Source organism: Vicugna pacos, chromosome 1 (assembly GCF_048564905.1).
Source record: "Vicugna pacos chromosome 1, VicPac4, whole genome shotgun sequence".
NCBI classification, from domain to species: domain Eukaryota; kingdom Metazoa; phylum Chordata; class Mammalia; order Artiodactyla; family Camelidae; genus Vicugna; species Vicugna pacos.
In genome coordinates, this window is record NC_132987.1 from 4664933 (window position 1) to 4688276 (window position 23344).

At 44.6% G+C, this 23344-nt stretch overlaps 1 protein-coding gene across 2 annotated transcripts in view; it reads right to left on the minus strand.

Annotated features, from left to right (window-relative positions):
* RFTN1 (raftlin, lipid raft linker 1) overlaps positions 1 to 23344 on the minus strand; it is a 177046-nt gene that overhangs the window by 97635 nt on the left and 56067 nt on the right. For both annotated transcript variants that reach the window (XM_072945905.1, XM_006205325.4), the window contains exon 3: positions 9746 to 9932. In XM_072945905.1, coding sequence (XP_072802006.1) covers positions 9746 to 9932 — 187 coding nt within the window. The remainder of the gene's footprint in view (positions 1 to 9745; positions 9933 to 23344) is intronic.

Sequence of the window (23344 nt, forward strand, 5' to 3'; positions counted from 1 at the left end):
CTTCTCAGAGTAATATGTAAATGAAACTACAATTTCAACAGGGTTTACTGGGAACTGGAGAAAATAACTTTCGACTGTACTTGGAAAAATCAATATGCACAAGTCACCAAGATCCCTAAAAAGAAGAATGCCTGACTGGATACTAACACGCACCACAAATCCATTGCCATCCAAATAGAATGTAATTTAGCACAAAAATCAATACATAGATCAAAGGAACAACAAAGAATGGGGAATAAATTAGGGTATATACAGAAATCCAACCTATGATAAAGATGGCATTCCACTCTGCGGCAAAGTTGGGTTAATACAATAAATGCCTGTTGACAAAAGTAGAAGAAGATACAGTTAGACCCCTATCTCACACCCTAACTCTAATCCAGGGGTTCTCAACTAGGGGCGGTTTTGCCTGTTGGGGCATTTGGTAATGTCTGGAAACTTTTTTTTTTGTCATAACTGAAAGGGTGGGGAGGAGGGGTGCTTGCTACTGGCATCCCATGGGTAGAGGCCAGAGATGCTGGCAAACACTGTATGATCCACAGGACAGTCCCTGGCTCGAAATGTCAACAGAAACTATGGAGGTTGAGAAATCAACCCAAACTCTAACCCTAATGGTTAACAAATCAACAGTGGTAGAAGTGGACGGACCCTGACGGGAAGACGGGCTCCTCTGGCCACCAGAAGGGTGACTCTGGAGAAGCCACCACCATCCTGAGTCCTGCAGTCCTCATCTTGGCTTTCACAAATCAAAGACCAAGGACCCTGGCCACAGCAGTAAATCAATGGTAGCCATTACAGCCAGCAATGTAAATGAGAAATCACATCGAGAAGTGCCTGCAAACCTATCAATGTCCTTCATGAGAAAAGTGGGCTTTTTGGTCCCTTTCCGTTAAAATCAAGGTTACCTGACAGAGCAATTTCAGGGGCTTCAACTACAGAAGTTGACAATGAAAATTTCAACACGTTGCATACGTTTTAAATCCCCCTAGAGCAGAGACTGCTTCTCTGTCTCTCTAATACAGGGAATACCTCAGAAGACACAGACACCTAATAAGTGCATTTTGATTTTGTTTTCAGGGAACAGAGGGATATACCACACTGATGGCCTTAGAAGCATCATTTGCATGGACCCCTTTAGGGGAGAAACTGACAAGACCCAGCCAGCCTGCTGAGTGGAGCCAACTGGGGGCTCCAGAGGGTGAGCAGTGCAGCCCTATGTCCTGAAACCAGTTTGGGGATAACCAAGCCTCTGGTCCCATAGCCTGGCTACGGGGACCGGGATACTGCAAAGCCCACAGGATTCTGGGAATTCTCTGAGCCCGCTTCCATAAGGTCCGGGGCCTGTGAGCTGGAAGACGGAACAGGAGCCCCACCCCCAACCACACCCTCCCACTCCCCGCCCCACACGTCAGTACTGAGACGTAGCTAACAACTTCTTCAGTCTAATTTTCCCAGGATATAAAATGGGAAGCAGGGATAACAGAAGGTGATAGTACTTCTTAGCTACAGAATACAGTCAGTCTAAAACCTCTGCTGAACGCATCATGTTTTCAACCAACATTAGCCGCCAGAAAACAACCATCATGAGGATGTAGCGAGAATAAATGATCACACTTAACACATCCAGGAATGAAGCAGAAGAGCTCTCAGCCCCTCAGAAACAGGTGTCGTATGAATATGAGTTCCTAATTTGGTTTTTAAAGTTTTTGTGGCCATTTTAAAGTTCCAGTGCGTGGTCCCTGAATAGGAAGCCAATGAAATACTATATTCCACGACATCCTATTACAGCAGTTACCTCTTTGTGAAATGGGCCCGCCTTTTAATCATTAAAAAAAAATTATAGAAAGCAGCAAGATGGATTACAGAGACAGTCATTCTTTCAAAATCTCAAGAAGACTGCAATCACTCATCATGGACATCTATGGATCTAGAAGTTATTTCTCACCTGCTACTGCATTCAAAGCGAAAAACGCAAAACTGAATTAGTATTAGTCTCTCCCAGGCCCCAACGCTGGTAATGCCCTTCATCTCTTGCTTAGCTTGAGAAACAAACACCATCTAAGTTACCTCTGATGGACAAAGAAGAGGGACAGGAAAGACTTTGCCACGAATACCTGGAGACAATCAGAGGTCCTAAATTTAATCTGGGATAGGCACATAAATATGAAAATCTAACACTTATGCAGAAACTGCAACTAAATTACCTGCATGGCTCTCAAAATAATAAGTGTCCTTGGAGTACCCCCACAATGCCAGAGAATAAACCTTTCTGGAGAGTCCATTTTAATTAAAAAAAAAATTGTGTGGACGTCTGGGAGGAGAGGGCTTTTATTTTATTTTATTTTATTTTATTTTAAAACACATACAGACATTTCACGGTACTGTAGTATTTGCATAGGTTTCAAGATCAACAGGAAACTTCAAAGAAATTCAGTATTTATGCTTCTGTGTTTTGGGTACCTGCTCGCTGCTCTCTGTCATTCCAAACGACTTCCAAGAAAGACTGGAAATCACTTGTATGCTAATTCTCTCTCTCAGAGGAGACAAAAAATAAATAAAATATAAAATGTGGCAGAAAGACACAGGCAATCAAGCACCATGATAAAACCGGGGAGGGAAAGGAGCCTGCCCGCGACACGCTACTCTCTCCACTGGGATAAAGGCCAACAATTGGAGAGACAGAGTAAGCATGGGGAGGCAAGCCATTTAGGAGTGTGGACTGGAAAAAGCTCTCTCTCCCCAGGAGAAGGTGGCTTTGCGCTGGCATATTAGATCGGAAGGTGCAAACACAATAATTAACAGCGAATCCTGAAACCAGCACGCCAGAGAAGGGTGTCACTCCAGAGTGTGATGGGGAGACAGGAGGAATTCATTAAGGTTGTCTTTGGTGAGGCTGGACAGCTCTGCCGGGAGCAAGGTGGCAGCCCGGGAGAGCTAATCAAGTTCTCCCAACACCTCGGGAAGCCCGAGAAAACTGAGGAGGGACGAGACCACGGCAGCCAGCAGAAAGAGGGGCCCATTATCTGGACCCCACATAATGACCTTTGTGCTCAACAACTACCGTCTTCTTCCCCCTCTGACTGAAGAAAAGGACTGAATCCCCCTTCCTCACGTTCTGCTCTCTGGGACTGCACCAGCTGCTGCGGTTTCTCCCCGCCAGTAACACGTGTCAATCACCGCTAAGCCCGGCGTTGCTTCTCTTCCCCACGTGTGATTCCAACAATCAGATGCTCCAGGCTGAACCCCAGCCTCGCGTGCGAGCGTTTTCTAGGGCACACCCCAGAAGGCGCCACCACCCCCCGTGCATTCCATTTAATTGTGAAACCTCTTTTGAGAAGCCCCATCGTTGTCCCAAGAGTCAAAGTAATTGGTGGAAATTAGACATGAAGAGACACAAGGCCACTTAAAGGGGCCGCTTTCGACTATAATTTTTAAAAGAATTTTCTCTTTCAGTTCCCATATAATTTCATACTTTCCCAATTTTGCCCTTTTCAAATGCCAAAGAAAATGTTCATTTTATCTTGCGGGCTATTAAACAAAAAAAAAAAGGCAACGTAATGAATGCATCTGTAGTCCACTTAAGGTCCACAAAGACTTCCCTTCCTTTGAAGGCCATCATTTGGATGTTTTTTAAAAAGAAAAGAGCGAAAAATAACATACATATACCCTTGCGGAAAACCACTGCTATTTGGGCAAAGAACAGATCTTCTGCGTGTGTGCTTGTGTGTGTGTGTGTGTATTTTTCCATTACTCGGGGTTCGTGTTGTGTGGCTGCATTAACAAGATTCACTCTGGGTACTGGTTAAATGCGTACACCAGAGACAGAGCCATCTTGCAATGAATTTATGGTCATTTAGTGAAAGATGGTACTTCAGTTCCAGGGCATGGTTTTCTTCCACTCCAATCAGGAAAGTTGTATTGAGCAACACCTAGTCAGCACCTGGCACTCTGAGAAAGTAGTGGGAACCCTAAGATGAAAGAAGATTCAGCAAAGGGGAGAGGGAGGAGGGCAGACAACTGAAAAACAGTAACAGTAGAGTCAGAAATCTGGTGATGGCTGTGAGTAAGGAGAACAGGCAGGTCAGAGGGGGGACGATGAAGTCCACTGAAGCACGCATCAGTCAGAAATCTTAAAGACTGCATGATGGCAGCCAGTGGGGTGAGTCAGGGATACACCCCATTATTTTGAAAAAGTGTGGCAACGCTTAAAAAAGAGCTTTCACATACAAATCCAAACTCTGTCTTTTCTTGAAAAAAGCACAAGATCTGGCAACACTTGGCAACAATGGGGCAGAGCCAAGCATCGGCTGTCCAATACCCAAGGGCCCCCACTCAAGGAGCCTGGCCCCTTTAGGCATCTGCGTTTGCAAGCCTTGTCCTAGAAAAAAGGCAGAGTCTTCAAGATTTCAGATTCCCACCCCAAGAGGGACACGAGGGTAAAGCTGAACACTTGCTGAGATTTGCTTTCCTGGAAATAAAACAGGAAAAAAAAGGCCACAAGACTTGGCCCCCTCTGTATCACGTGACACTGAGTGGCCGGAGTGAGTGGGAGGGCAGCTTGCTGGTGCGGTCAGAGAGGAAGAGCCTCTCAGGTGCCAAGCATAGCGTCAGTTTGGAACAGAGCAACTCACTGCTGCTGTTCATCTCCTCTGGAGGCGGGTGCTGTCGTGCTCCACCCAGGCCCCCCACCCCTCTCCTGGTTCTGTGCATCCCCCAACCCCACTTCTTTGGCTTTTGGAGCCGCTCTGCCTGGATGCTTCCCAGACCTGGAGGTGTCCAGTGCAGCTCATGGCTAACCACCCCCAGATGCAGGAGTATGGGAACCAGTTCCCCCGCCTCAAGGTAGACTCACTGCTCCCCAAAGGCTCGGCACCCTGTTGGCCTCCCTCCTTCCCTGCCCCACGTTCCCACTCCTAACTGATTCCTCTGGGAGCACTTCCTTAATCACTTGCACGTGAAGCCTCCTCTCGGGGGTCTGCTCGTGGGAAAACCCCACCCAGACACACCCCCTGCCCCTCCCCACCCCACCCCCCGCCTCTTCCAGTAACTCTTTCCAGACACTCAGAGTCCAAAACTCGTTCAGACGTCGATTCTTCCCTTCCTCCAGGCAGTCCCCTTCCACAAAAACATTAAATCCAATATTTCCTCCTAGGGGACCCATACCCTCCCCTTCTTGCTACAAGCGACTTTAGCTACCTGTCATCTCCCCTCATGACGGATGCCATGTTTCCTCAGATTCTGCTTCCTTCCCTTCTGAGGCTTCCCCTCTGAGACTTCTGAAAACTCAGCACTTCTAATGGCTGTTGCTCTAAAACAAAACAAAAATATTGCAGTGGTTCCCCACCGACTCCAGGATGAAGTTCAAACTCCCAGCCATCAGGGGCCATCAGACCCAGCCCCTAAGCTTCTCTTGCTTTTTTTCCCATTTCCCTCTGGACCTCATCCTTCAGCCACCCCACATCCTCATGGTCTCCTCTTTCAGGCTCCAATCCCCCTGCCTGCGAAGCCCTTCCCACCACTAGTGCCCCCGTTCAAATCCACCCATCATCCCCGACCCAGAGCATGCTTTTCTAAAGCCCCGCCATTCACGAATTCCTGGTGAGAAGTAAAAACCGAGACCCACAGGTTTAGCTTTGCATATATACTTGACATCCCCCTAGCAGAGAAGTTTCTTGAGATCTGGGAGCTCTTTGGAGTTATCTTTGCACATCTATCTTAGAAAAATCTCGCTGAAAGCGAGGAAACGTTTACCAGTTATTCTGAAACGGCCCCAGTTATTCTCCTCCACAGGCAGATGTGCTCCGGAATGGCTGTGAGACGGGGGTGGGGATTCTGTTCCCTCGGTCTCAGTTCCCACAAAAGCCTCTCTAGGCGCGAGCATCTCACCCCCTAGGTGTGATTCTAATGAACACTCACGACAAACCCGAATCAACTTATTCCCCACGGGGCTCACTGTTGGAAACACCAATCCGATCTAGTCCTGAAGGAAAACCTGCCTTGTCGGGTAGAGAGATGCTAAAGGATTACATTTCATGGGCAATTAAAGAGATTGTCGAGGGCAGCTTTGATTATATGCGTTTTTCACCTTCCACGAGGGTTTCAGAATCCCACCCCCAGCATTAGCTGCAGCGCCCCTGGGTGCCCCACTCCCTGACCCTAAGCCAAAAGGCACCTGATGAATGTCACCAGAGGGCACAGATGTCTCAGTTCCCTGTACCATATAAGGCATTCTTCCAGGAGACCTGGACCCAAATGGCTTCAACCCATTAGTGATGAAAAAAACACATCAGTGACACCCTGAACTCGCTCTGCGTGTGGACAACGGCAGTCCAACAGCTGAAAAATGGCGCGGCACACGCATTCCTGTACTGATGTCTACAACCATAAAACGACCTAGAATTAAAGCCACGCTCCTGAAACACCAGAGTGACATTTTAATAACTGACCTCTCTTAGCCATCAAGCTTTAAGATCTTTGGCAACGTGTTCTAAGGAAAACTGCCCGAAAAAAAAAATGAAGGACAACTTAAACTGTACTTAGACATCAGCATGAATGAAACTATACAGTCTGTTAAAAATCGCTCAGTCTTCCAAAGAGCCGGCTGAGGAAGGAGGGACAGACGCTCTTTTTACTTATTCACCTCGTTTGCCTCACAAATCTATAATCTATCATAATCTGTAAGTTTCTGTGGGGCTCTTCCAATGAGGTCTACTCAGCAAATACTAACCAGGCACTTACGTCTCCTTTGAGAGCGGATCGCTTCATTTACCAGCATCCATAGCTGTCAGAACTTTGGCAGACTTTGTGAAAAGCATCATTAACTGCCCGTATTAAAAATTAATCACCCAGGGTTTCCTTTGTTTCCTTTTTTACTACTTTAACTCCTGCCTGATACAGAAAGGGTTCTGCTGGGTTTCATTTGTTTATTTTTCAGAGCATGGGGGTCTCTTCCTCAGGATGTGAAAACAGACAGTTAACTGCATTTGCTGGGAGAGAAAATGCCTGCACTCTAAAATTAACTCTGCTTCCCCGCCCCGCCCCTCCCCACAACTGCTCCCACCCAATACTAAGGGGTGATGGAAGGAGGAGACGTTCTTTTGGTCATTTTTTGCCGTGAGAATGGCAAGTTTCCATTCTCATCCCCCTACCTGGCAAATTCCCAAGCTTTCGCAATGAGGGGCACTTTCAAAGGCCTGCCGCCAAGTTACCCCAGCAACTCTTTCTCTGTCTCTGCTTATTAAAGAGCCGGGATCGTCATTAAAGTCGTGGTGGTCCGGACCCTCTGGATGAGAGTGAACTCAAACCCAAGGAGAAGGCCATCTTCTCTTTCTTGGAAACCTTTCTGGATACCTGTGCCTCCTTTTTCTTCATAGCGTGACCCCTTTTCTCTCCTGGAAAGTAAGCTCATTCGCTCAGGGCCTGTCCTCGTGGGAGGGAAGAACCCTTACCGAGCATCCTAGCTCCATTGCTGGCTTGGAATAAACTGTTCCCCAAAGCGGGGTCTTCACTGCTCACTCCCAGAGAGAAGCCCACCTCATCCAATCAGATTGAAGTTTAGAGCTGGTTCAGGTCTTGCAAGTCATTTAGTACAGATCCCTCATGGTACCAGCTAGAAAACGAAGGCCCAGAAAAACCTACTGATGTGCCCCATGCACTCGACTCCTTGCTAGAAGCCGAGTGCAGCACAGAGCACAGGCCCTCCAGCCAGGCACCCTATGCGCCTTCCCACCTCTCCTGGTCCTCCAGTCCCTCCCTGGGGGTCAAGTGGTGCCGGTGCGTGCCGGGCTCGGAGCCAGACAAGAAGCAGTCAGGTCCCTACACCCTCTGCCACTTCAGCATCACCTGAGAGTGTGTTAGAAATGCAGGGTCCCAGGCCCCAGCCCAGACCTGCTGAGTCAGACTCTGCATTTGAACAACACCCCTGGGAGACTCACAGGAGGCACAACAAAGTTTGAGAAGTGCTGTTCCCTAGCAGGGGGAAAAAAAAGACATCTTTACATTTAGAATCAAGTACATTTAGGAGACGTCATGGGAAGTTCTGTGCTAACATCACCTGTAGTGGAATTATACTGAGGGACGCTCTTGGGACCTGACGGAAGTGGACTTGTCCCCTCTAAACATCAAGGCCAATAGAATGACTCAAGGAACAGAGACACTGAAGCACAGTCAGTGAATGCCTTATGGAACCTGGAAGGCACACAGTAAGTTTTCTTTTCTGAAATTCTGATTGATTCGAAGACTTCTGAGTGGGGAAATGGTGGAGTACTGACATTATTATCTCATCTAAAAATCAAACACACCTTCCCCCACTTTTTTGCGTAAAGGGATTGTCCACAGGAATCCTGGGGGCAGGAACCCAGCAGGTGCTTCCCATCAGGGCTAAGATGCAGGTACGGGAGTCAGCCTGCCTGGAAGGATGCTTGCAGCCATGTGTGTTACCTTGATCACTAAGTCCACACCTGGGCTCAGCTTCCCCATTTTTAAAATGGAAATAGAAACAGGACCTGTTTCACAGGCTGATTATGAGGATGCCGTGACACTGACAAAGCCTGGCACAGACTAAGTGCTCAATAAACGTGACCTCTCGTCCTCATGCACATCCTCTGTGTCAGCAGGACCTAAAACCACCAGGGCTCCCAGGACCATTTCCTCTTATAATTGACCAGATATTGATCCACAGCCACTGGACAGAAAGGAACCAAGACGCAGAAAAGGCAGACGTTGAGAAAAGTTTTGCTCTACAAAAACTATGGCAATTCTAGGGGTCAGCAAAGGCAGACACCCCCTTTCCCCTCAAATTCTAACAGGTCTTGATCAGCCGTGAAGAAATGAAGGACTCTGTGTGCCAGGAGGGAAGAGTCCATCTTGGTCACAGCTTCTCACCCCACAGCTGTCCCTCCCGGGCTCACCAGCCAGACGTCTGTCCAGCCGGCAAAGCCAGAGAGGAGGAGGAGCAATTGCCCAACTCCCTCTGTTTAAAACCCAGGACACGCTTTCATTCCTCCCATCATAACTGGGCAAAAGGCAGATCTGATTTCCTCTGCCAGACTCTGTTTTTATTTTTATGAAAGCAGCAGAATCATAATGTGCCTTCTATCCCACCTTCACTGCTTTTTAAAAAGCACTGAAAATTAATAGTGCTCCTTTTGCAAAACCAATCTCCACCTCTCTTTCCTTCATCAGACCCAATAAAAATATAAGTAAGCATTTAAACGGGCAAGCCTTACTGAAATGAGAATCAAAATCAAGACCAAATCAATTACAGCACTTGATTCAAGAGAATTTTGTTTTTCCTCCCAAGTGACTTACAGAACGTTATGGTGGGTTCAAAATGTTCAAGTACTTTCTAGAGGATGAGGGAGGATGGTCAGTTTGTATAAAGGCTTTAACCAAAATGAATGTATTTTCCGGCCATGCTTTTCAGATGAATAGTATTATACTTGTACTAGCTGCTTCATTCTGGGAGTACACCTCCTCAACGGAGACATTTTTCCAGCTGAGTGTAGTCCAGTGAATTAAAGGAGGAAAGGGTGTAAAATGGACTCTCTACTTACACTGTCCACCTGGACAATAGCAGGACGCATGAAACCCTTTGGTTGTCCAACGTCTGGCCTTACCTGTCAGAGGGCAGAGGCCCTGGGAACAGGTGCAAACTCCAAACACATCCGCCCAACCTCTCCCCTCCCTTCCTCCACTCGACACACCTCGGGATTCTACCCTAACCGCCCGCCCTCGGAGGCCTTACCTGTCGGTCTTCTTGATCAGGATGGCCCTGAAGATGTGCTCGAGGGGTGTCTTCTCCTGCTTGTGGGTCGGCTGCACGAAGGGGTGCAGGGCCACCAGCAAGAAGCCCTGCTGGTACAGCTCCAGCAGCTGGGTGGGCAGGTCCCGGAGGGAGGCCAGCCTCACGGCCGAGGACCGCGGGAGCTCCGCTGAGGGTGGAGAGAGGGGAGGCTGTCAGAGACCCGCCCAGACCGGCTGCCCTCCAGGCGCGTCCCTCTCCCCTCGCCCCAGCCCAGAAGATCTCTGGGTCGCCTCCCACTAAAATGAGTCTGGTCCAGTCCTAACGACTGTCTTCAAGGAAACATGTAAGTGGCTTGTTATTTTCCAACTCCCGCATGGGTACTGATGACTGGGCAGCTTAACTCTAGAGCCAACTTTCTCAGATCACATTGGGACAGTCATGTCTACCCTCAAAAAACAAAAAGGAAAGAAAAGACACAGGAGGAGGAGGAGGATCAGAAGACGATGACAACTGGACACAAATGTAAAACTGCCAGGTGGCAAAAAGCAGCAGCAACAAAGTCCAAAGACAAACTGGGACAAAACTTCTGTGACAATTAAGACGATTTCCTAATTGGCAACAAAACAAAACCAAAAACAAACAAACAAAAAACCCAAACCCAAACCAAAGCAAACAAAAACAACTCAAAAAAAAAAAAAAGACAAGAAAAATGGGCAAAGTTCATGAACAAGCAATTGCCTAAAAAGGGTGAAAGGCTGATCAATATTTGAAAGGACACTCAAATTAACTCAGCATTAGGACAATGCGTATCAAAACAAATAAATGTTCTTCACCTATTGAGTTATTTTAAAATTTGGACTTAAAAAAGTTTCTTAGGAGGGGTCAACAAGATTCAAACATCAAAAGATGCATGTGTACACACAGTGTAAAGTATTCCATCCAGATTCCTCACCTCTCAGGCTTTTCCCCAGAGGCAGTCGACATTATCCATCTTTTTGTATCCATGTTAATAATCATAATAATCATCATAATACACAAGCAAATAAGCTTACATGTATCTCCCTCTCTTTTTTACATAAATGTTAGGACGATGTAACGGACAGACCCAGCTTTTTATCCATTTTTATCAATTAACAGTATCCTTTCCTTATAGATCATTCAGCAGCAGGACACAGAGCTCCTCCTCACCCTTCTCTCAGATGCACAAGCATCCCACTGTGCAATGGACCAAAGGCGATTCCAACGTGCCCTTTTATAAGGAACATTGCAATGAAAATCACAGCTCCTATGTGATTTTATATGCGTTCGTGAATAGTATACCTAAAAAAGGTAATTCCTAGGTGTGGAATTGCTCAACATAAATGCACTGTAATTTTTTTAGATACTGCCAAATTTCCCCCCCAGTGTTGGATAGGTTTACCTCCCATCAGTGGTGAATAAAGGTATTTCTCTCCCCAGACCCTGGCTAATCTCACAGTGAAAAAAAAAAAATCCCTGTGATGTAGTAATTTACATTTCTCTTATTATGTACTTCACAGTTTTTCTTATTAAACATTTCAAGTTTAAATGCTTTTTATGTGGTCTTTTCTGTTAACTGTTCATAATCTTTGCCTAGTTTTTTACTGGGTCATTGGTCTTTTCCTATTGGTTTGTAGGAACTCTTTATATATTAGGCAATTTAGTTCTCATCTGTATTAACAGTTGCAAATATCTTTCACAACTTATTGTTCATCTTTTGACTCTGCATAACATGAGTTTTGCTGTGAAGAATTTTTTTCTATTAAGTTGAATTTATTAATCTTGCCTTCAATGGCTTCTGAGTTTTATGTCATAGCAGAGAGATCTGGATTATAAAACAATTCTGTGATTTCCTGTAGCATGGATTTCATTCTCTGCATGTAAATCTTTTATCCGTTTGGAATTTGTGCAATATGAATTCAACATTTCTCACCCCCTCCCCGATTTATCCATTCTTCCTCATTGATTTGAGATGTCACTTTTATCATATATTATATTCCTGAATATATTTAAGTCTATGTCTGTGATCCATTAATCTATTCTAACAATTTTGCTTTCATACTGTTTTAGTATCTGATCAGGCTATTTTCGGACTCTTCCTATGTTCCTGTTTATTTTCTGAAGCTTCCTGTCTGTTCTTATTTATTTGTTTTTCAAAATGGTCTGTAAAATCAGCTCATCAAATTTACCCTCAAAAAAAAAATCCTGCTGATATTTTTCTTGGGTCATGTCCAAAGTCTAGCCTAACTGAAGAAGAATGAATATTCTCATCATGCTACATGTTCCCACTCCCACATGGCATAACTCTCACCTATTCAAGACTTTTTGGGGGTCTCTCAGGTGCATGTTAAAATTTTCCTCACAAAGATATTGCACACTTACGAAGTTTACTCTAAGTTATTTTATATTTTATTGCTATTGGCATAGATTTTTTTCCTCCTTTTACTTCTATGATATCCATCACGGGCAAGGATGTTGGGGAAATAGGCATGCTCACCATGGATGACGGGGTGAACCTTTCTGGAGGGCCATGTGGTGTCTGCCTTCAAAACTTAAAGTGCACACACCCTTTGTCCAGCAAACTCCCTGCTGGGTATCACGCTTATGGCTGGACTCAGAAATGTTTCTCAAAGATATCTGGACAAAGATAATCACTACAGGGTCACTGCAATGGCAAAAACCTAGAACCAAAGAGTTCTTTGGAGGGCTAGCTAAACACTGGGACACCCCAATGATGAATCCTATAAACCATTAAGAAAATTAAGGTAAACCTGTTACGTGCTACTGAAAATATGCCTAAAACACATTACTCAGTTAAGAGACAAGGTGTCTAAGGGTTTATCACATGATACTCTTACATTAAAAGATCAGAAGGATAGAGAGACATGAATAAAAATTTTTTTCTGGAAGAAATCACAAAAACATCAATATTGGAGAGACTGGAGTAGGGAGGGGAGGGTGGGAAGGTAGTTCTACTTTGTTCTTTTGAGTACTATTACCATCAACGGAAATCATTTGAGTGGAGGATTTATGAAACACTTTAATTTTCTTCTTTATATGTAAAAATATATTTAAATTTTTAAATTTATTTTTAAAGCAATGTGTTACCTTAAAACTAACTTAAAAACAAAATCTAGGGGTACTTAAGAATACTCTTTACTGTAGCTCTCAGACAAGAAATTTACAGGGGGAAAAAAGCAAAAGTCCGGCATCTTGGAGAAATCTCCATTAATAACAGTGACAGAGCCATGGCTGATCAGGAGAGTTGAAAAGTATGCACCCTTTCCCTTGAAGAGTACATTCTAGATATGCTGCCAGATGAAAAACTGAAAGGTAAGTCTGGAAAGAACGCCAAGCCCCTCCACACTCCCAGGCACAGAAACCCGGTAGGCCAGAGGGGCCCATATTTTCTTTTGGGTTGTTGATCTTTTTCCTATTGGTTTGTGGGAGCTCTTTATATATTAGGACATTTAGTTCTTATTTGTGATCACAGTTGCAAATACCTTTCCCGGACCTGGTGCTTTGGAGCAGGGTTCCTCTGAGCCTGCTCCTCTGTTCAGCAGAGGGGCAGCACCCAGAATTGCCAGAAATGGAGGCTCCTGGGCACCACCTAGGACCTACCGAATCAGAATCGGAGCCATCCGTGTCCTCACAGGCTCTGCAGGAGATTCAGAGGCTGAGAACTATTCTGCAGGGGGTTTCCCTTTGGCCCTCCTTCAATGGGCAGGGGACCTGTGGGTCTAAGGGCACATGCCCACCTGCGACCTGCACCCCAACTTGACACAGCCAAGCCCCTGGCGGTCCCTGCCCGGACAGCCCCAGGCCTACTGTGCCTCTTCGCAATCTGTGCGCACCCCCAGGCCCCAGGCGGCCCAGAGCCCAGGCGGAGGTGAGTAAGGAGGCACTCCTGCAGGTGCAAAATTGAACGGGGAACCAAAGCCTTAGTAACCAAGATAAAGATGTAATGCAGTATGTCAGAAAGTGAAAAAATCAATGCAGAAAGTCCATTACGAACAAACTATCCAAAAGTTTACTAAAGAGAGGCTTTTTTTTTTTTTAAAAGGAGGTTCTGGGGATTGAACCCAGGACCTTGTGCATGCTAAGCACGTGCTCTACCAGTTGAGCTATACCCTCCCTCTAAGACAGGCTCTTTATTATTTAGTATTATATTTATATAATTATATGTTATATAACTATATGATTATGATTATTGTTTATTACTGATGCTTCCTTTTGCTTCAAGCTCTCATATAGGCACAGATGTGCTACTGATCTTTTTAAAAAACACTGCCTCACTGGCCTCACCCTAGTGCCAGCCCAGCCTCATGTCTCTTGCACTTTTCTCCAGGGCTGCAGATGACAGGAGTTGGCCTGTATGTAGGTTGTGCCAAGGGAGACATCAAGCAGCAACAGGATCAAAATGGTACGACCCTGTGTGGCACCGATGCTGGGTGTTTTGTTTGAAAAACAGAACAGACTTTAGGTAGGAGTGGAAGCCTTTCTGGAGGGTAATTTTATATCGACCAAACCTAAAAATATGACACAGCCCTAAGACCCCCTCTCCCCTTTGATTAAACTTTATACATAAACAGCATCCGTGTGCCGTCACATCGGAGACCCCAAACTCAGTCTCCGCAGTTCAGTGTTTTGTGAACGTTTCATGCATTTCAGTCGCTTACTGCTACAGTAAAATAAGCCTTTACGAAGACTTTGATCATTGGTATATTTCCTCTCCACTTCTGCATCACCCTATAATAATAAAGTAAATAAATAAATAAAAGCAGGCAATGTGTTTAGAAGACTTGGGTCTCTCGGATCAGCTACAGTCCCCACTGGCGTCAATCCTGGGCACATGAACAGTCAGTTTCCACGTATAAATCGGAGGTGACAGCACCGGACTGTCTTCCATCACAGAGTGGTTGCGGGAACCACGGGGTGACGGACGTGTAAAGATAAAGCTCACAACCATCCAGCTCAGTGGTGCAGGTAGCAGAGGATGGGGTGCCGTCCACGGGGGACTGACCAGCTGCAGCTATTGATGACAGTATGGGGCTGGGACATTAAATCCCAGCACCGTATTGTCCCCCCCACCCCCAGCACCTCTATGCTCCAAATCAATGCACTTAATATATTAGTCAACCAACCACTTTATAGCTAAATGCTTCCTGAATAAAACATAATACCATTCAAATTTTTATCTTAAAATCTAAAGATGTATCTCCTGTCAACACTCGGCAATTTTATGGCTGTAATTTTTGGGACGCATGCTGTCAAAGCAAGTTGAGTTTCATGGTTAAAAAAAACAAATAAAAATGAATCTCAACATTGCGATTTTAAAAAGGCATCTATTGTAAATATGATTAAAGGCCTTAATTTCAAGGTTTTTTCTGAACTTTAATCTTAAAAAAAAAAAAAAAACCTCTAGTTCTTGTAAAGTGACCAATCCCCCAATATTATTACTAGCAAATTAAAGGAATGACTTATTTGTTTGGATAAACCTACCAATGGTAGCCTCTTCGGCGATTTCTCACCGTACTCATCAGAATAGCATCGCCACTATTTTTGTTTTGTAATATTTGCCTGATTTCGTTTACAAATTACGTAACCTTGGGCAAATCATGTAGCTCCCACCCTGTCTCTTGAGTAGCTCGCTTATAAGACGCAGACCCTGGATAGACAACTCCAAAAGGAGCTTCCAACTAGAATATGCAATGATTTTATTACTTCAGTTTGGAGACTAAGGTACCAGTTTCCAAGAATTGACATCAGGTACCACGATCAATGTTTCCATCATGAACTGAAAGAGTTCCCCCAAACCAGAGCCAAAATGAGGACACGGAACAAGCACACACGTGCAGGGGGTTGGAGAGACGGAAAGTCAGACGGGACTCGGATCTGCTGCTGGTACACATGGCAGGACAAACATCACTGCTGGACAAACATCACTGCTGGAGACCAGGGACACCGACGAGGCTGTCTCGGTCAGCGTCACTCTCCAGTCCGAGGAAGTGTCCACCACCCAAGGCCTGCTTGAAGATCACACTTCCCTATCCACTTTCCAACCTGTCATGTTCCTCAGACTTTATTTACAGCGATCAGTCTGCAAGCCTGGTCCAGGCTGGACATCTCCGTGCTCCCATCCAGGGAGCTGTCTTCATCCCAGATGGGGACGTGCTCTGCTGCCGTGCAAAGCCCAGCTCTCTAGCTGGCTTCTCCAACCAGCCCAGACCGGGGGCTGGGTCTCATCTCATGACCTGCAGAGAGTCTGGTACAGACCCCAAGGCCAGGAACTGGGGCCGCAGGGCCCAGGCGGGTAAAGTAAGCAAGAGACCGAGCCAGAGGATGAACGAGGAACACAGAAGCCTCACCTGGCCGAGCAGGGCGGCACCTTGTCTTCCTAGGCTGGTGCCGGTGGGGGCCAAGGGGCACGTGGGTCTCATGGTGTCAGAACTTCTCATTCTGACCTTCAAGGAGTCAGAAACCTGGATCCTTGCAGAAAATCTTAAATCTTTAGATTTGGCAAGTAAGTCCAGTTTGACTTTCAACCCCATGTGGCCCAAAGCCAAGATCTGGCAGGTTGCAGAGTCTGGCTGGGGCATCTGATAAACGTGGGAGATCGGGTACCCCACACCCCTCCCACCCCGATCGTGGCACTGTCGGGGGACGCCGTGACCCTCAGTGGAGCACTAAAGAGCTCTCCACTGTTCGTTCGTACCTTGTCACGACTTACATCAAAGCCTTCAAGGATATGTCTGCAGGAATCATCTAATTCTTCCCTTTTCTCTACTGACATCGACATGAACAAAGAGTTTAGAACCACGGATTTTAAATCCCTTGCAAATCTTTTTTTCCCCTCACTCCATTACCAATACGAGGCTTTCTAAAAATCAAAATACAGACTTTCTAAAAATCAAAATACAGAAAGTACTGCTGGAAAGGTACTTTGGGGAGCAGGAGAGTCCCAAGATCTTTTGAAATAAGTGGTTTGTTTTTCTTTCAGAAAATAACTCCCTATAAATAAATAAACCATTATTCCAAGAGTTTAAAAAAAAAAGGAATGAAAACAGGGGGAAAAAAACAGAATCCACAAAAACCACACATTTCTTAACACTCCGGGGATAAAGTGGACTTTGCTTTTGCTATGGCTGTGTTTTGTTTAGCAAAAACATTCTACAGCCCTGGTTCTTCCCTGGAAACGAAGCCCTTCAGACGTCTGCAGAAGAACTGGAGCAAGGCTTCCACTGCTTGAAACTCCATCATGGGGAAGGTACCAGCGTCCTACGCAAGAAGGAAGCCGCCATCCAAGAAAGAAGTCGCCGTGTGGAGTAACAATCGTATGTGACTTTAACCTAATTATTCAAAGTCTAACTTTGCTTTTCTAGTTATGCCTCCAACTGATCTGTCAACACCAAGGAGCCCAACACGGGAGAGACATCCTCCCCCGGGGCCATCTCCCTCTCAGGTGAAGCTGATAATGACATTGCTCCACCACATCCTTTCTTCCCCCTCTCTAAGTTCCTTCAAGGCCACCCTTCCTTGAACATCAATCTGCCTGGACTTCACAGTACATTCAATTGAACAAAACACTAAAATCAATCATTTTTCAATGGCGGGGGGGTGTTCACTGTATAAATAAGGAATAGGAATTCAATTTTTAAACTCACGTCTGCAGCCCAGGTCTTCGGTGCCATTTCCAAATCTTTGGAATAAAACTTTCAGTTTAGGGCTTTTCAAGCTCAGATTTCTGTCATCTTTTTATCAAGTAAATTTGGGTTTCTGAAACTTGAAAAATGTGTATATATACACATACATATCCAGGCTCTGGAGATCACACCATTAAAATACTGTGTATTCCTTTTCGCTTTATTAATTGGAGTGAAATTCAATCATTTAAAAGTAAAATCAATCACTTAAAAGTGAAGAATTCAGTGGCATTTAACACCTTCACAATGTTGTACAAACATCACCTCTACCTAGTTCTAAAATCAGGAAACCCCGTATCTGCTGAGCAGTTACTCCTCATTCTCCTCCCTGGGCCCGACAACCAGCAACCTGCTTTCATAAAACATAGCTCATTCCACTGTATACGTGTGTTACTACTTTATCCATTCATCTATTGATGCGCACTTAGGATGCTCCTATGTCTTGGTGATTGTAAACAGTGCTGCTATTAACAGTAGTGTGTATAAATCTTTTTGAATTAATGTTTTTGTTTTTCTCGGGTATATGCCCAGGAGTGGAACTGCTGGGCCATATGGTGGTTCTGTTTTGGGGTTTTTGAGAAACCTCCATATTGTTTTCCATAGCGGCTGCATCAACTTACGTTCCCAGTAACAGCGCACAAGGGTTCCCTTTTCTTCACATCCTTGCCACCATTTGTTATTTGTGTGCCTTTCGATGATGGCCATTCTGACAGCTGTGAGATGGTGTCTCACTGTGCTTTTGATTTGCATTTCCCTGATACTGGTGATGTTGAGCAACTTTTCATGTTCCTGTGGGCCATCTGCATTTCCACTTTTGGAAAAATGTCCAGTTCTGCCCGTATTTTAAATGGGCTGTTTGTTTGCTTTTTGATTGAAGTACAGTTGATTTAAAATGTTGCGTTAGTTTCTGGTGTGCAGCATGGACAGTCTTGGAGGACATCACGCTAAGTGAAGTAAGTCAGACAGAGGAAGACAAATACTGTAAGATTTCATTTACATGTGGAATCTAAAAAAATGCAACAAAGTAGTGAATGTAACAGAAAAGAAACAGACTCACAGATGTAGAGAAGGAACTAGTGGTGACCAGTGGGGAGAGGGGATGGGGAAGAGCAGGATGGAGATGGAGGATTAAGAGGTACAAACGATCAGTCTAAAATAAGCTACAAGGGCGTATTGTACAACATGGGGAATACAGCCAATATTTTATAATAACTATAAATGGAGTATAACCTTTAGAAATTGTGAATCGCAGGGGGAGGGTGTAGCTCAGTGCTAGAGCACATGCTTACCATGCAGGAAGTCCTGGGTTCAATCCCCAGTAACTCCACTAAAATAAATAAACAAATAAAAATTGTGAATCGCTATATTGTATACCTGTAACACCTAATATTATACATCAACTACACTTCAATTAAAAATATGATATTATAAAATAAATACATAAATGAAGCTAAAAAAAAACACACACACAACGCTTCAACACCTAACTAAATCATGGCCAACTCCAGAGGGGAATCTCAGTGAGACTCAAAGCAGTTCTTCAAGCTTCCGTAAACCCAGGATTCTATAGGTCACTCAGGCAGTAACTGACAAAGCAACCGAGGTCTCATCAGATGAGTTCCTAAGATGCCACCGGACCACAAATGCTTGGTCAGTATCAGCCACGGGGAGGGGGGGTCAAGTCGTTTGTGACTGGTTTGCTTGTCCTTCCGAACGGTCACATGCAGTCACTGAATTGCACACCCTCACAATATCGCACTATAAGAAATGTGGTGTCTAAGTGTTCGTAAGGAGAGTGCCCAAATAATTCCTAGTGACAGTACCCAAACGCCCAAAGATGGTGTTACCGTCCATCTCCCCTCACCAGTGCATTTTGTCAGAGAATACACAGGCAGAGATTCATCAAGAAAGCTTTGCAAGAAACACCAGGCACCACGCTGCTTAGATTTCACAATGGGAGTCCTGAAATATTAAAAGCAACCAGCTAGAAACTGAACTCAGGGTATTAATAAAATATTTCACACACTTAAAAAATACTTTTGATGGAGAAGAGAGACACGCAGGATGACCAGGTCTTCAGTTTGCCAACCAAACTCACCCACATGAAATCCTAGAAGAGCTTAACGTGAGTCAGAAGGGAAGCTGGTTGTCAGTATTCTATGTCATTTTCTTAATCGAGCACGATAACACGATAGCTCACACTTCTGGTCATTCTCGTTTGATTTGGAGACGACAATAAAATGACTGCATCGAAGCCCAGCCACGAATGAATATGCACAAAAAACATGGAAACGAAACTCTTTAGAATGTAACTAGGACCCTGTATGGATTTCGATGATAAAGTCTCAAGACTTTGTACAAAAGTAATTAGCACTTATACCACAATAAAGTTGTTAGAAAATTTTTTAAACATAAAAATTAATCAGCATTGAAAATATTTTAGCGCTGCAAATGTGGCCAGTCCAAACTGTGTCGTGAGTGTAAAACAGAAACCAGATTTCAAAGAAATCGTAGCATGAAAGTAAGAATGTAAAATATCTAAGTAAGTTCTTTTTTATAATGATGACATTGAAATGACAATATTTGAGATCTATGCAGGATTACGTAAAATCCATCAAAATCAATTCCACCTGTTTCTACCTGTTCTCAATGCAGCTCCTGGAAAACTTCAACTTACAGATGCGGCTCACATATTTCCACTGGACAGCACTGCTCTTACGATGACTTACTAATCATTTGTTTCATAACATTTTTCACGATTTTTCATCATAGAAATTCTTCATTCACTTTTTTTCTGTCTTTGCCAATAAATAAGTTCCACCAGGCCAGAGTCCAACAAGCCGGCCAACCCAGAGTGCCTGGAGACAGCTCATTAACAACTTTGCACCATTAAGTGAAGAAATTCTCTCATGTCATGACCACACCAGCTCCTTTCCCATCAAAGAAAATCCAACACAAACTGCTACCTGCAGTGACTCTGGGGGGCACTTAACTCCGAGGTCCCCAACGCTTTGGGTTCCAAAGTCAATCAGCCATCGTATAACGATGAAAGAAAACACACTTGGTTCTAGAAAACCACCACCCAGTGTAAAACCCAGAGGGAACTTTTTTTTTAATTATGGTAAAATATATGCAACAAAAAGTTACCATTTTAATCATACTGAAGTGCATGATTCAATGGCATTAAGTACACTTGCACTTTTTGTTCTTGTTTTTGTTTTTTTGCAGGGGGATGTAATTAGGTTTATTTACTTAGTTTTTTAATGGAGGTACTGGGAATTGTGGGGACTGAACCCAGGACCTCACGCACACTAGGCATGCACTCTACCACTGAGCTCTACCCTCACCCTTACTTGCCCTGCTAATGCAACCACCATCACCACGCATCTCCAGGAAACCTTCTTCTCACCAACAGTGTCAGCTGCATCTCCCAGTCACCCTGCCACCTCGGCACCCCCAAGAGAAAGGACACGTCACCTCTGTTCCACCATCCTCCCTTTCTCTGTCCCCTCTGGTATGAGCAGGAGATATAAGAGCAGCAAGAAGAAAAAAGAAGCTGCCACGAGTCACAATCCCCACATGTGAAAATCTGCCACCGGCGGGGAGAAAATCAAAGGTTGATATAACAATGGAAAAAAAGGAAGGATGTAAAAATGTCGCTCTGTGGAGATGGTCAGATGACAGGACAAAGACTGTGCCTCCTAACCCCAGGCAGCACAAAATGGGGAAAAAGAAACTTCCCCAAAAGCATGGCGGCCCAGAGGCAATACGCACACTTCAATTTGGCATTTACACAGGACACAAGAGGAATCGGACTATTTCTTTTTGAGCCTGAGTAATTATCATAAGGGTTTCAACTCTGTAATAGAGCTTTAACACTGGTGTATCAATAAAGTCTTTACTAGGGGGAGGGGAGCATGAAAAGGCACCACGTGCAAGACTATAACAATAAATCCCTCTCTTTCCGGGCTCAGCACGACATCTCCCCACAAAGGAAACCCGTTCGTGGATTCAAAGGCACCATCGGCAGACACACCAGCAGATGTACATCCGTGGACTCCCCTTTCCTCGCTGCAGTGGAGATGCGCAACGTCTTCAGTGACACAGGCACATACACCCTCGCAAGACTGACAAAAAGTTCCATCTGCTGCAAATGCCTTTCAACAAGCAAAATTCTTCTGTGTATGATGTCACAGAAGAATCAACCAAACTCAAAGGAGGACAGGACCAGACAGTCCTCAGGCTCTAAAAACGGCTTCGCACCTGCATTTCCAGCTTTGCATGAACAATGACTGCGCTCACGCACAAGTTCCCAAATGGTGCATGGAAATAGAAATCGTACGCAAGGGCTCACCAACCAATTTGCGTGCAAAATTGTCATCAGCCCCCTCCGGTTTATTTTTTGCCGTGTAAGAGATGGGAAGTCTACGATGCCTCAGGAGACTGATTTTAAGAGGCATTTTGGTTCCTACTATAAAAAAGGGAGCCCTTGATGGCGTCTGGGATCCACGTACGCATCCCTCCCAGCGCCCTTTCCGTGAATTCCAGTGGAAGAGGGGAAAGTCTGAAAATGAAATCAAGTAGAATAATTAGGTGAGAGCAAATGAGCAAGGGACAGTCTTCAGAATAATAGAAGAAAGAAGAAACGTGGCTAAAAAAAAAAATGTGTATTTACACCCAGAAAAAAGCCGTCTATCAATGACATTTGGCACAGGAAGGGAAAGATGGATTTTAAACATGGAGGAAAAAAGACTTTTCTGAGTTGGCCAGTGATATTTTATTGAAATAGACCACCAGGAAGCTTGGCCTTTGAGATTGTCAATGAGGACCTGACAGGCATGTGTGTGCTTAAAAGGTGTCTTAAGTTTTCTTTAACATTTCCTTCCTCTCTCCCTCATTTCATTCCTCTTTTCTACTTGAAATGCAGCTAGTGTGAACTGAGACAAGCCGAAAGTGTGAGAAACACACAAGATTTCAAAGACTTCATATAAAAAAAAAGAATGCAAAATATCTCAATAAGAATTTTTTTATGGATTGTATGTTGAAATGATAATAACATTCTGAATATACCGGATTCAATAAAATAGATCAATAAAATTCATTTACCTATGTTAATTTTTAATGCAGCTACGAAAATTTTTTTAATTAAAGGGCTATTATAGTTCTATTGGACAGATCTGTTCTAGAACCTTTTGCTTTTAATTATTTATTGAAATTGATTTATTTTAAACTTAGTCCAAAAAACATGATCCCTTCTCTACTTTAGTTAAGCTGCCAATTCAACTCCTTACTAAGCACCCTTTAGCTACAACTATCAGAGAAGTCACTTCTCCCAAAATAGACCTATTAACGCCAAGAAACCAGGAAAAGCTGCCAAAATATTCACAGTGTGGGATCAGTGAGTAGCCTGCCTTCAAGCACACTCGATCTTTTCTTCTTACTAGTTGTCACTGCTCCAGCTTGGAGGGAAAAGGTAAACCTTCTTGCAGCCTTCGCCTTTGATGTGTTCGTCCCCGAGACCCGTAAATACCTGCTCTTGGAGAATTTCTGGTAACACCGTCGTCACACCAGCTTCTCAAGTGTTTACCCCTCGGGAGCAGGTGGGTTCACAACCTTTCGTCCATCCCTGCTCCGTCGGCAGGTCCAAGCACCCTCCCGAGTCTCACCTCTCACCCCACGCGGGGAATCGCAAACTGCGAGTCTCGCCTGTGAATCACCACTCTGGCAAAACTGGAAACAGCTGCAGAGGCCACCAACCGGCCGGCATCGCAGCTAAGATCACTCATATCAGAAACATCGACAGACAGTGGACCCTCCAGTCTGTCTGGATGAGTCCCTGGAAGTGCTTTGTACTGGATTTTCTGGGAGATTTACATTA